The sequence below is a fragment of the Gobio gobio genome (assembly GCF_949357685.1).
Source record: "Gobio gobio genome assembly, chromosome: 14".
In the NCBI taxonomy this organism is placed as follows: Eukaryota; Metazoa; Chordata; class Actinopteri; order Cypriniformes; family Gobionidae; genus Gobio; species Gobio gobio.
The window spans coordinates 53,434,117-53,446,616 of NC_137107.1; the positions used below are offsets into that span (position 1 = coordinate 53,434,117).

General features: G+C 41.1%; 1 protein-coding gene across 1 annotated transcript in view; it reads left to right on the forward strand.

Moving 5' to 3' along the window:
* Positions 1 to 12,500, forward strand: part of prag1 (PEAK1 related, kinase-activating pseudokinase 1) — a 48,634-nt gene that overhangs the window by 31,899 nt on the left and 4,235 nt on the right. Inside the window, exon 5 of the mRNA XM_079835459.1 lies at positions 4,582 to 5,249. Coding sequence (XP_079691585.1) covers positions 4,582 to 5,249 — 668 coding nt within the window. The remainder of the gene's footprint in view (positions 1 to 4,581; positions 5,250 to 12,500) is intronic.

Consider the following 12,500-nt stretch of genomic DNA (forward strand, 5'->3'; position numbering starts at 1 on the left):
GTGAGTGTGCGAGTGTTTGTGTGTGAGTCTGAGAGTGAGTGTGCGAGGGTTCGTGTGTGAGTCTGAGAGTGAGTGTTCGTGTGTGAGTCTGAGAGTGAGTGTGCGAGTGTTCGTGAGTGAGTCTGAGAGAGTGTGTGAGTCTGAGAGTGAGTGTGCGAGTGTTCGTGAGTTTGTGTGTGAGTCTGAGAGTGAGTGTGCGAGTGTTCGTGAGTGAGTGTGTGTGTGTGCGTGAGTATGCGAGTGTGAGTGTGCATTTTTGAGTGTGTGTGTGAGTGTGAGAGTGAGTGAGTGAGTGAGTGTGTGAGTCTGAGAGTGAGTGTGTGAGTCTGAGAGTGAGTGTGTGAGTCTGAGAGTGAGTGTGCATGTTTGAGTGTGGGAGTGCGAGTGTGCATGTGCGAGTGTGCATGTGCGAGTGTGCATGTGCGAGTGTGCATGTGCGAGTGTGTGTGTGTGCGTGAGTATGCGAGTGTGAGTGTGCATTTTTGAGTGTGTGTGTGCGTGTGAGTGTGCATGTTTGAGTGTGGGAGTGCGAGTGTGTGTGCGCATGTTTGAGTGTGTGCATGTTTGAGTGTGTGCATGTTTGAGTGTGTGCATGTTCGAGTGTGTGCATGTTCGAGTGAGTGTGCGAGTGTTCGTGTGTGAGTCTGAGAGTGAGTGTGCGAGGGTTCGTGAGGGAGTCTGAGAGTGAGTGTGCGAGTGTTTGTGTGAGTCTGAGAGTGAGTGTGCGAGGGTTCGTGTGGGAGTCTGAGAGTGAGTGTGCGAGTGTTTGTGTGTGAGTCTGAGAGTGAGTGTGCGAGGGTTCGTGTGTGAGTCTGAGAGTGAGTGTGCGAGTGTTCGTGAGTGAGTCTGAGAGAGTGTGTGAGTCTGAGAGTGAGTGTGTGAGTGTTCGTGAGTTTGTGTGAGTCTGAGAGTGAGTGTGCGAGTGTTCGTGAGTGAGTCTGAGAGAGTGTGTGAGTCTGAGAGTGAGTGTGCGAGTGTTCGTGAGTGAGTCTGAGAGAGTGTGTGAGTCTGAGAGTGAGTGTGCGAGTGTTCGTGAGTTTGTGTGAGTCTGAGAGTGAGTGTGCGAGTGTTCGTGAGTGAGTCTGAGAGAGTGTGTGAGTCTGAGAGTGAGTGTGCGAGTGTTCGTGAGTTTGTGTGTGAGTCTGAGAGTGAGTGTGCGAGTGTTCGTGAGTGAGTCTGAGAGAGTGTGTGAGTCTGAGAGTGAGTGTGCGAGTGTTCGTGAGTTTGTGCGTGAGTCTGAGGGTGAGTGTGTGAGTGTTCGTGTGTGAGTCTGAGAGTGAGTGCGAGTGTTCGTGAGTTTGTGTGAGTCTGAGAGTGAGTGTTCGTGAGTGAGTCTGAGAGTGAGTGCGAGTGTTCGTGAGTTTGTGTGTGAGTCTGAGAGTGAGTGTTCGTGAGTGAGTCTGAGAGTGAGTGTGCGAGTGTTCGTGTGTGTCTGAGAGTGAGTGTGCGAGTGTTCGTGTGTGAGTCTGAGAGTGAGTGTGCGAGGGTTCGTGTGTGAGTCTGAGAGTGAGTGTTCGTGTGTGAGTCTGAGAGTGAGTGTTCGTGAGTGAGTCTGAGAGTGAGTGAGCGAGTGTTCGTGTGTGAGTCTGAGAGTGAGTGTTCGTGTGTGAGTCTGAGAGTGAGTGTTCGTGAGTGAGTCTGAGAGTGAGTGTTCGTGTGTGAGTCTGAGAGTGAGTGTTCGTGTGTGAGTCTGAGAGTGAGTGTTCGTGTGTGAGTCTGAGAGTGAGTGTTCGTGAGTGAGTCTGAGAGTGAGTGTGTGAGTCTGAGAGTGAGTGTTTGTGTGTGAGTCTGAGAGTGAGTGTTCGTGAGTGAGTCTGAGAGTGAGTGTGTGAGGGTTTGTGTGTGAGTCTGAGACTGAGTGTGTGAGGGTTCGTGTGTGAGTCTGAGAGTGAGTGTGCGAGTGTTCGTGTGTAAGTCTGAGTGAGTGTTTGAGTCTGAGAGTGTGTGAGTCTGAGAGTGAGTGTGCGAGGGTTCGTGAGGGAGTCTGAGAGTGAGTGTGCGAGTGTTTGTGTGTGAGTCTGAGAGTGATTGTGCAAGTGTTCGTGTGTGAGTCTGAGAGTGAGTGTGCGAGGGTTCGTGTGTGAGTCTGAGAGTGAGTGTGTGAGTGTTTGTGAGTGTGCGAGTGTTCGTGTGTGAGTCTGAGAGTGAGTGTGCGAGTGTTCGTGAGTGAGTCTGAGAGAGTGTGTGAGTCTGAGAGTGAGTGTGCGAGTGTTCGTGAGTTTGTGTGTGAGTCTGAGAGTGAGTGTGCGAGTATTCGTGCGTGAGTCTGAGAGTGAGTGTGTGAGTGTTCATGTGTGAGTCTGAGAGTGAGTGTTCGTGAGTGAGTCTGAGAGTGAGTGTGCGAGTTTTCGTGTGTGAGTCTGAGAGTGAGTGTGCGAGTGTTCGTGAGTGAGTCTGAGAGTGAGTGTGCGAGTATTCGTGCGTGAGTCTGAGTGTGCGAGTGTTCGTGAGTTTGTGTGAGTCTGAGAGTGAGTGTTCGTGAGTGAGTCTGAGAGTGAGTGTGCGAGTGTTCGTGAGTGAGTCTGAGAGTGAGTGTGCGAGTATTCGTGCGTGAGTCTGAGTGTGCGAGTGTTCGTGAGTTTGTGTGAGTCTGAGAGTGAGTGTTCGTGAGTGAGTCTGAGAGTGAGTGTGCGAGTGTTCGTGAGTGAGTCTGAGAGTGAGTGTGTGAGTCTGAGAGTGAGTGTGTGAGTCTGAGATACCCCTTTTCCACCAAGGCAGTGCTAGAGCTAATTCAGAGCCAGAGCTAGTCCCAGTTCATAGTTGGTTCGACTGTGGAGCTTTCTAAGAACCGTTTGCTTTTCCACGGGCTGAGAGCCACAACAGAGCCAGGTCTTACGTCACTGTATACGTCTCATCTCTCTCAGCAAAGCTAGCGAGGCAGCGGCAATGTTGCCAAGTCCGTGGTTTTGCCGCGGGCTGTTTTTTCATGTCCACGGGATGAAGCGACCCCAATTATGTGATATTTAGCCCCATATTGCGAATTTTAGTAGGCAACCATGCCAAAAAACACATATTTTACCCCCAAATGTGATTTTTACTGGGGAATCCCCCCTGGAACGCGATTGGGCTTGTTTTGAGCTTGTTTTGAGTAGCAATTGGGCGGGTTTGTTGTGAAAACCTAGCAACCCTGCCGGGAAACACACACACACACACACACACACACACACACCAGGCTTGTTCGAGACGCATCAGCGCTTGCCAGACCGATCCACATATGATATAAAAACGCATGAGTGAATCAAAAGCATAAGGAGTCATGTGCTCTCGCTGGACTCGTTATCATACGGCGATCGGTCTCTGCACAGCACCGCTGCGAACAAGCCTTCCATCAACAATGCAAACGTTGCGTTACTATTGATTCACATGGCTTTACGATCCTACATCGGCATCAAAACACAACGCAAACACAGCGAATCCAACGCATTCATGCAGTTCGCCGTAATTTGTATAGACGGAGATTACAAACGAACAGTAGCTGTTAGCTCCATTAGCTGCTATTTCACAATGGCGGATCTCAAGTTTGTGTTGGTCTTGTTGACCCCGCCCCCAGCGCCTGACGTAATCGGTTCTTACTTCTAGCCCTGTTCTAGCCCAGCAATGTTTTGGTGCTACTTAAGAACCACTTTTCCTGGCTCGGAGCTAGGGCTTTGGGTGTGGAAACACAAAGAACCGATTAGAAACTAGGCTCTGGCTCCGATCTAGCTCTGGCTCTGCTTTGGTGGAAAAGGGGTAAGAGTGAGTGTGTGAGTCTGAGAGTGAGTGTGTGAGTCTGAGAGTGAGTGTGTGAGTCTGAGAGTGAGTGTTTGTGAGTGAGTCTGAGAGTGAGTGTGTGAGTCTGAGAGTGAGTGTTCGTGAGTGAGTCTGAGAGTGAGTGTTCGTGTGTGAGTTTGAGAGTGAGTGTGTGAGGGTTCGTGTGTGAGTCTGAGACTGAGTGTGGGAGGGTTTGTGTGTGAATCTGAGTGAGTGTGAGAGGGTTCGTGTGTGAGTCTGAGAGTGAGTGTGCGAGTGATTGTGAGGGTTTGTGTGTGAGTCTGAGTGAGTGTGAGAGGGTTTGTGTGTGAGTCTGAGTGAGTGTGCGAGTGTTCGTGAATGAGTCTGAGAGTGAGTCTGAGAGTGTTCGTGAATGAGTCTGAGAGTGAGTCAGAGTGAGTCAGAGTGAGTCAGAGTGAGTCAGAGTGAGTCAGAGTGAGTCAGAGTGAGTCAGAGTGAGTCAGAGTGAGTCAGTGTGTGCATGTTCGAGTGAGTCTGAGAGTGAGTCTGAGAGTGAGTCTGAGAGTGAGTCTGAGAGTGAGTCTGAGAGTGAGTCTGAGAGTGAGTCTGAGAGGGTTCGTGTGCGAATCTGAGAGTGAGTGTGAGAGTGTGTAAGTGTGCGAGTGCATGTTCAAGTTAATTGTGTGTGTGCGCAAGTGCGCATGTCCGAGTGTGAGCGTGCAAGTGCGTGTGTGTGAGTGCGTGTGTGTGCGACTTATAGTGTGCATGTTCGAGTGTGAGCGTGCAAGATTTTAAATAATATATACTCTATTAAAAGTATATTTAACAAATATTTTTCTCTCTCTCCCTTTTTTTGATCATGTGACCTAGACTCCACCCTCCGCTCCAGCCCCTCCCCTTTCCCCAGCAGCCCGTTTGGCTCCGCCCCAGCGTCTCCGCAGCCCGACGCGTTTCCCGCCATCAGCCTCGCGCATCAGCTCCAGCCGCCGCCGCTGCCGCAGAAGAGGCTGGTGAACCGCACCACCTCGGCTCCCAGCGAGTCGGGGGTGAAGCCGCTGGGGCGGAGCCGGCCACGCCTCCCCTTCAGCGGCTCGGAGACCAACGTCAGCCGCCCCTCCGCCGCGCCTCCATCCAGCTCCTCCTCCAGCGGGTCCCTGGAGCGGCCTCGGGCCCTCGGGAGCATCACGGCCAGCTCGTCGCCGCAGCTCCACCCGCTCCCGGCCAGCGGCTCCACCCTCCAGCTCCACCCGCTCCCGGCCAGCGGCTCCACCCTCCAGCTCCACGCGCTGCTGAGTAACATGGACAGCCGCGAGGGCATCTACTCCAAGCTGGGCGGCCTGTACGCGGAGTCCCTGCGGCGGCTAGCGCTGAAGTGCGAGGAGCATTTCACCCGCAGCCAGAGGAACACGCTGAGGTTCGACGAGAGCAACTGGTCACTCTTCAAACTGACCTGCAACAAGCCCAGCTGCCTGTCCGGAGACGCCGTGTATTACTCCGCCTCCTGCGCGTCGGACACGCGCAACACCTACGCCGTCAAGGTGAGAGTCATCAGAATCACGCTCTTATGAAGCACGCTTCTCTTGTGCCACTGGGAGAGGCCTAGGTACACGCTAACATGTTGGTCGCGTTATTTAACGTTTCTAGCATGATTAAGCACATTGCTAACTCATTTTAGCATGGTGCTATCATGTTTCTAGCATGATTCAACACATTGCTTACACATTTTAGCACTTTGTTAGCATGCTTCTAGCATGATTCAACACATTGCTAACACATTTAACATGGTGCTAGCATGTTCCTAGCATGATTCAACACATAGCTAACACATTTTAACACTTTGTTAGCATGCTTCTAGCATGATTCAACACATTGCTAACACATTTTAGCACTTTGTTAGCATTATTCAACACATTGCTAAGACATTTAACATGGTGCTAGCATGTTTCTAGCATGATTCAACACATTGCTAACACATTTTAGCACTTTGTTAGCATGCTTCTAGCATGATTCAACACATTGCTAACACATTTAACATGGTGCTAGCATGTTCCTAGCATGATTCAACACATAGCTAACACATTTTAACACTTTGTTAGCATGCTTCTAGCATGATTCAACACATTGCTAACACATTTTAGCACTTTGTTAGCATTATTCAACACATTGCTAAGACATTTAACATGGTGCTAGCATGTTTCTAGCATGATTCAACACATTGCTAACACATTTTAGCACTTTGTTAGCATTATTCAACACATTGCTAAGACATTTAACATGGTGCTAGCATGTTTCTAGCATGATTCAACACATTGCTAACACATTTTAGCACTTTGTTAGCATTATTCAACACATTGCTAAGACATTTAACATGGTGCTAGCATGTTTCTAGCATGATTCAACACATTGCTAACCCATTTAACATGGTGCTAGCATGTTTCTAGCATGATTCAACACATTGCTAACACATTTAACATGGTGCTAGCATGTTTCTAGCATGATTCAACACATTGCTAACACATTTTAGCACTTTGTTAGCATTATTCAACACATTGCTAACACATTTAACATGGTGCTAGCATGTTTCTAGCATGATTCAACACATTGCTAACACATTTTAGCACTTTGTTAGCATGCTTCTAGCATGATTCAACACATTGCTAACACATTTAACATGGTGCTAGCATGCTTCTAGCATGATTCAACACATTGCTAACCCATTTAACATGGTGCTAGCATGTTTCTAGCATGATTCAACACATTGCTAACACATTTAACATGGTGCTAGCATGTTTCTAGCATGATTCAACACATTGCGAACACATTTTAGCATGGTGCTAGCATGTTTCTAGCATGATTCAACACATTGCTAACACATTTAACATGGTGCTAGCATGTTTCTAGCATGATTCAACACATTGCTAACACATTTAACATGGTGCTAGCATGTTTCTAGCATGATTCAACACATTGCTAACACATTTAACATGGTGCTAGCATGTTTCTAGCATGATTCAACACATTGCGAACACATTTTAGCATGGTGCTAGCATGTTTCTAGCATGATTCAACACATTGCTAACACATTTAACATGGTGCTAGCATGTTTCTAGCATGATTCAACACATTGCGAACACATTTTAGCATGGTGCTAGCATGTTTCTAGCATGATTCAACACATTGCGAACACATTTAACATGGTGCTAGCATGTTTCTAGCATGATTCAACACATTGCTAACACATTTAACATGGTGCTAGCATGTTTCTAGCATGATTCAACACATTGCTAACACATTTAACATGGTGCTAGCATGCTTCTAGCATGATTCAACACATTGCTAACACATTTTAGCATGGTGTTAGCATGTGTCTAACATAATTTAACGCATTTCCTAACATGATTTAGCACTTTGTTAGCATTTTTCTAACATGATTTAACGCATTGCTAATATGTTTTAATTAGGGCTGTCAAAAGATTAATCGTGATTAATCTCATCATTTAGTATGTTGCTAGTGTGTTGGTAACATGATTTAGCATTTTCTAGCTGTTAGCATTTTGTTAGCATGTTTAACATGATTTAGTATGTTGTTAACATGATTTAACATATTGTTAGCATGTTTAACCTGGGCTTAAAAAACTGAAAAAAATATCAATCGGTTCACTATTTTAGCGTTCCTCATTAAACATTACTGTTCCGAAAACGGTTTGATTTGAACAAATACCGGTTAATAACGTTATTTTAATTTAGCCTATCCTTTAAACAAATGTGTATAAATAGACTTATTTTCACTCAATAATAATATAACGCATGATAATTAAACTGGAATATTTATTTCATAACATTTTTAAAAGCGCAACAGAAACACATTAATTACAGCATAAACAGCGGGACAAATATTGGCCTGTTCTAATGAGCTGAAAGTGGCTCTATATGCCTGATCTGTTCAGAAGAGGGAGAACATTATCTGGACATCACTTTTGTTCAACACGACCTGTTTAAAAATGGCATGAATAAAGAATAAATAAACTGGATAACCATTGCTCTTTTAATGCTGCTAATTTCAAAGCAAACACTGCATCCCATAATCAAACTCAGTCAGCTAATAAAGCTTGATCATTAATGAAATATAACAGCATTTAACACGAGTCTATATAGAAACATTGAGCTGTATTGGCCATCTGAAGACTATAGGAATGTTTGACAGATGCTTTAGCCTGACGTTACTTGGACAGGCTGAAACTGAATCCACAAACTAGCCTAAATCAGACTATTAGAGCTTAAAGTCCGTCTGCTTATTTAAACACATGAAGAGAATCTCCTCCAATAGCTGCGCTTCATTGATGAGCTCAGCGGGAGAGAATGAGCTTGAGGCGTGTAAATGCGCTCACACTGACGGTAGATTCACAGATGACATCACATCACATGCTGCACTTCTCTATTCCTGATTGGCCACTGCCAGATTACAATATTAAAGAGAACCATAACATAACCTTATTAACCGCTTAATGCGCATTTCAAATTAACCTTTCTGTTCAGAACCATTCAAATTGATTTAGTTTTCATTTTTGTTCCTCTTAAAATTTTGTTCGTTTTCGTTCCTTGAACCGGTTCAGAGCCCTGTGTTTAACATGATTTAGTATGTTGCTAGCATGATTTAGCACACAGCTAGCGTGTTTTCCACATGTGTGAGTGTGACGGTGTGTGTGACGCTCATGTCCTGTGTGTTTGCAGATCTGTAAGGGCCAGTTAGCGTGTTGCTAACATGATTTAGCATTTTCTAGTTGTTAACAGATTGTTAACATGTTTGATCATGATTTAGTATGTTGCTAGCGTGTTGTTAACATGATTTAGCATTTTCTAGTTGTTAACAGATTGTTAACATGTTTGATCATGATTTAGTATGTTGCTAGCGTGTTGTTAACATGATTTAGCACATTGTTAGTTGTTAACATGATTTAACATTTTGTTAGCATGTTTTATCATGATGTAGTATGTTGATAGCGTGTTGTTAACATGATTTAGCATTTTCTAGTTGTTAACAGATTGTTAGCATGTTTTATCATGATTTAGTATGTTGATAGCGTGTTGTTAACATGATTTAGCATTTTCTAGTTGTTAACAGATTGTTAGCATGTTTTATCATGATTTAGTATGTTGATAGCGTGCTGTTAACTTGTTTTATCATGATTTAGTATGTTGCTAGCGTGTTGTTAACATGATTTAGCATTTTCTAGTTGTTAACAGATTGTTAACATGTTTTATCATGATTTAGTATGTTGCTAGCGTGTTGTAGCGTGTTGTTAACATGATTTAGCATTTTCCAGTTGTTAACAGATTGTTAACATGTTTTATGATGATTTAGTATGTTGCTAGCGTGTTGTTAGCATGTTATATCATGATTTAGTATGTTGCTAGCATGTTGTTAGCATGTTATATCATGATTTAGTATGTTGCTAGCGTGTTGTTAACAGGATTTAGCATTTTCTAGTTGTTAACAGATTGTTAACATGTTTTATCATGATTTAGTATGTTGCTAGCGTGTTGTTAACAGGATTTAGCATTTTCTAGTTGTTAACAGATTGGTAACATGTTTTATCATGATTTAGTATGTTGCTAGCGTGTTGTATGTTGCTAGCGTGTTGTTAACAGGATTTATCATTTTCTAGTTGTTAACAGATTGGTAACATGTTTTATCATGATTTAGTATGTTGCTAGCGTGTTGTTAGCATGTTATATCATGATTTAGTATGTTGCTAGCGTGTTGTTAGCATGTTATATCATGATTTAGTATGTTGATAGTGTGTTGTTAACAGGATTTAGCATTTTCTAGTTGTTAACAGATTGGTAACATGTTTTATCATGATTTAGTATGTTGCTAGCGTGTTGTATGTTGCTAGCGTGTTGTTAACAGGATTTATCATTTTCTAGTTGTTAACAGATTGTTAACATGTTTTATCATGATTTAGTATGTTGATAGCATGTTGTTAACATGTTTTATCATGGTTTAGTATGTTGCTATCGTATTGCTAACATGATTTAGCATTTTCTAGTTGTTAACAGATTGTTAACATGTTTTATCATGATTTAGTATGTTGCTAGCGTGTTGTTAACATGATTTAGCATTTTCTAGTTGTTAACAGATTGTTAACATGTTTTATCATGATTTAGTATGTTGCTAGCGTGTTGTTAACATGTTTTATCATGATTTAGTATGTTGATAGCGTGTTGTTAACATGATTTAGCATTTTCTAGTTGTTAACAGATTGTTAACATGTTTTATCATGATTTAGTATGTTGCTAGCGTGTTGTATGTTGCTAGCGTGTTGTTAACAGGATTTATCATTTTCTAGTTGTTAACAGATTGTTAACATGTTTTATTATGATTTAGTATGTTGATAGCATGTTGTTAACATGTTTTATCATGGTTTAGTATGTTGCTATCGTATTGCTAACATGATTTAGCATTTTCTAGTTGTTAACAGATTGTTAACATGTTTTATCATGATTTAGTATGTTGCTAGCGTGTTGTTAACATGATTTAGCATTTTCTAGTTGTTAACAGATTGTTAACATGTTTTATCATGATTTAGTATGTTGCTAGCGTGTTGTTAACATGTTTTATCATGATTTAGTATGTTGATAGCGTGTTGTTAACATGATTTAGCATTTTCTAGTTGTTAACAGATTGTTAACATGTTTTATCATGATTTAGTATGTTGCTAGCGTGTTGTATGTTGCTAGCGTGTTGTTAACAGGATTTATCATTTTCTAGTTGTTAACAGATTGTTAACATGTTTTATTATGATTTAGTATGTTGCTAGCGTGTTGTTAACATGTTTTATCATGATTTAGTATGTTGATAGCGTGTTGTTAACACGATTTATCATGATTTAGTATGTTGCTAGCGTGTTGTTAACATGATTTAGCATTTTCTAGTTGTTAACAGATTGTTAACATGTTTTATCATGATTTAGTATGTTGATAGCGTGTTGTTAACATGATTTATCATGATTTAGAATGTTGCTAGCGTGTTGTAGCGTGTTGTTAACATGATTTAGCATTTTCCAGTTGTTAACAGATTGTTAACATGTTTTATGATGATTTAGTATGTTGCTAGCGTGTTGTTAGCATGTTTTATCATGATTTAGTATGTTGCTAGCGTGTTGTTAACAGGATTTAGCATTTTCTAGTTGTTAACAGATTGTTAACATGTTTTATCATGATTTAGTATGTTGCTAGCGTGTTGTTAACAGGATTTAGCATTTTCTAGTTGTTAACAGATTGTTAACATGTTTTATCATGATTTAGTATGTTGCTAGCGTGTTGTTAACATGATTTAGCATTTTCTAGTTGTTAACAGATTGTTAACATGTTTTATCATGATTTAGTATGTTGCTAGCGTGTTGCTAACATGATTTAGCATTTTCTAGTTGTTAACAGATTGTTAACATGTTTTATCATGATTTAGCATGTTGCTAGCGTGTTGTTAACATGATTTAGCATTTTCTAGTTGTTAACAGATTGTTAACATGTTTTATCATGATTTAGTATGTTGATAGCGTGTTGTTAACATGATTTAGCATTTTCTAGTTGTTAACAGATTGTTACATGTTTTATCACAATTTAGTATGTTGCTAGCGTGTTGCTCACATGATTTAGCATGTTCTAGTTGTTAACAGATTGTTAGCATGATTTAGTATGTTGATAGCGTGTTGTTAACATGATTTAGTATGTTGATAGCGTGTTGTTAACATACTTTAGTATGTTGATAGCGTGTTGTTAACATGATTTAGTATGTTGATAGCGTGTTGTTAACAGGATTTAGCATTTTCTAGTTGTTAACAGATTGTTAACATGTTTTATCATGATTTAGTATGTTGATAGCGTGTTGTCAACATGTTTTATCATGATTTAGTATGTTGATAGCGTGTTGTTAACATGATTTAGTATGTTGCTAGCGTGTTGTTAACATGTTTTATCATGATTTAGTATGTTGATAGCGTGTTGTTAACATGTTTTATCATGATTTAGTATGTTGCTAGCGTGTTGTTAACATGTTTTATCATGATTTAGTATGTTGATAGCGTGTTGTTAACATGTTTTATCATGATTTAGTATGTTGATAGCGTGTTGTTAACATGTTTTATCATGATTTAGTATGTTGCTAGCGTGTTGTTAACATGTTTTATCATGATTTAGTATGTTGCTAGCGTGTTGTTAACATGTTTTATCATGATTTAGTATGTTGATAGCGTGTTGTTAACATGTTTTATCATGATTTAGTATGTTGCTAGCGTGTTGTTAACATGTTTTATCATGATTTAGTATGTTGATAGCGTGTTGTTAACATGTTTTATCATGATTTAGTATGTTGCTAGCGTGTTGTTAACATGTTTTATCATGATTTAGTATGTTGATAGCGTGTTGTTAACATGTTTTATCATGATTTAGTATGTTGCTAGCGTGTTGTTAACATGTTTTATCATGATTTAGTATGTTGATAGCGTGTTGTTAACATGTTTTATCATGATTTAGTATGTTGATAGCGTGTTGTTAACATGTTTTATCATGATTTAGTATGTTGATAGCGTGTTGTTAACATGTTTTATCATGATTTAGTATGTTGCTAGCGTGTTGTTAACATGTTTTATCATGATTTAGTATGTTGATAGGGTGTTGTTAACATATTTTATCATGATTTAGTATGTTGATAGCGTGTTGTTAACATGTTTTATCATGATTTAGTATGTTGCTAGCGTGTTGTTAACATGTTTTATCATGATTTAGTA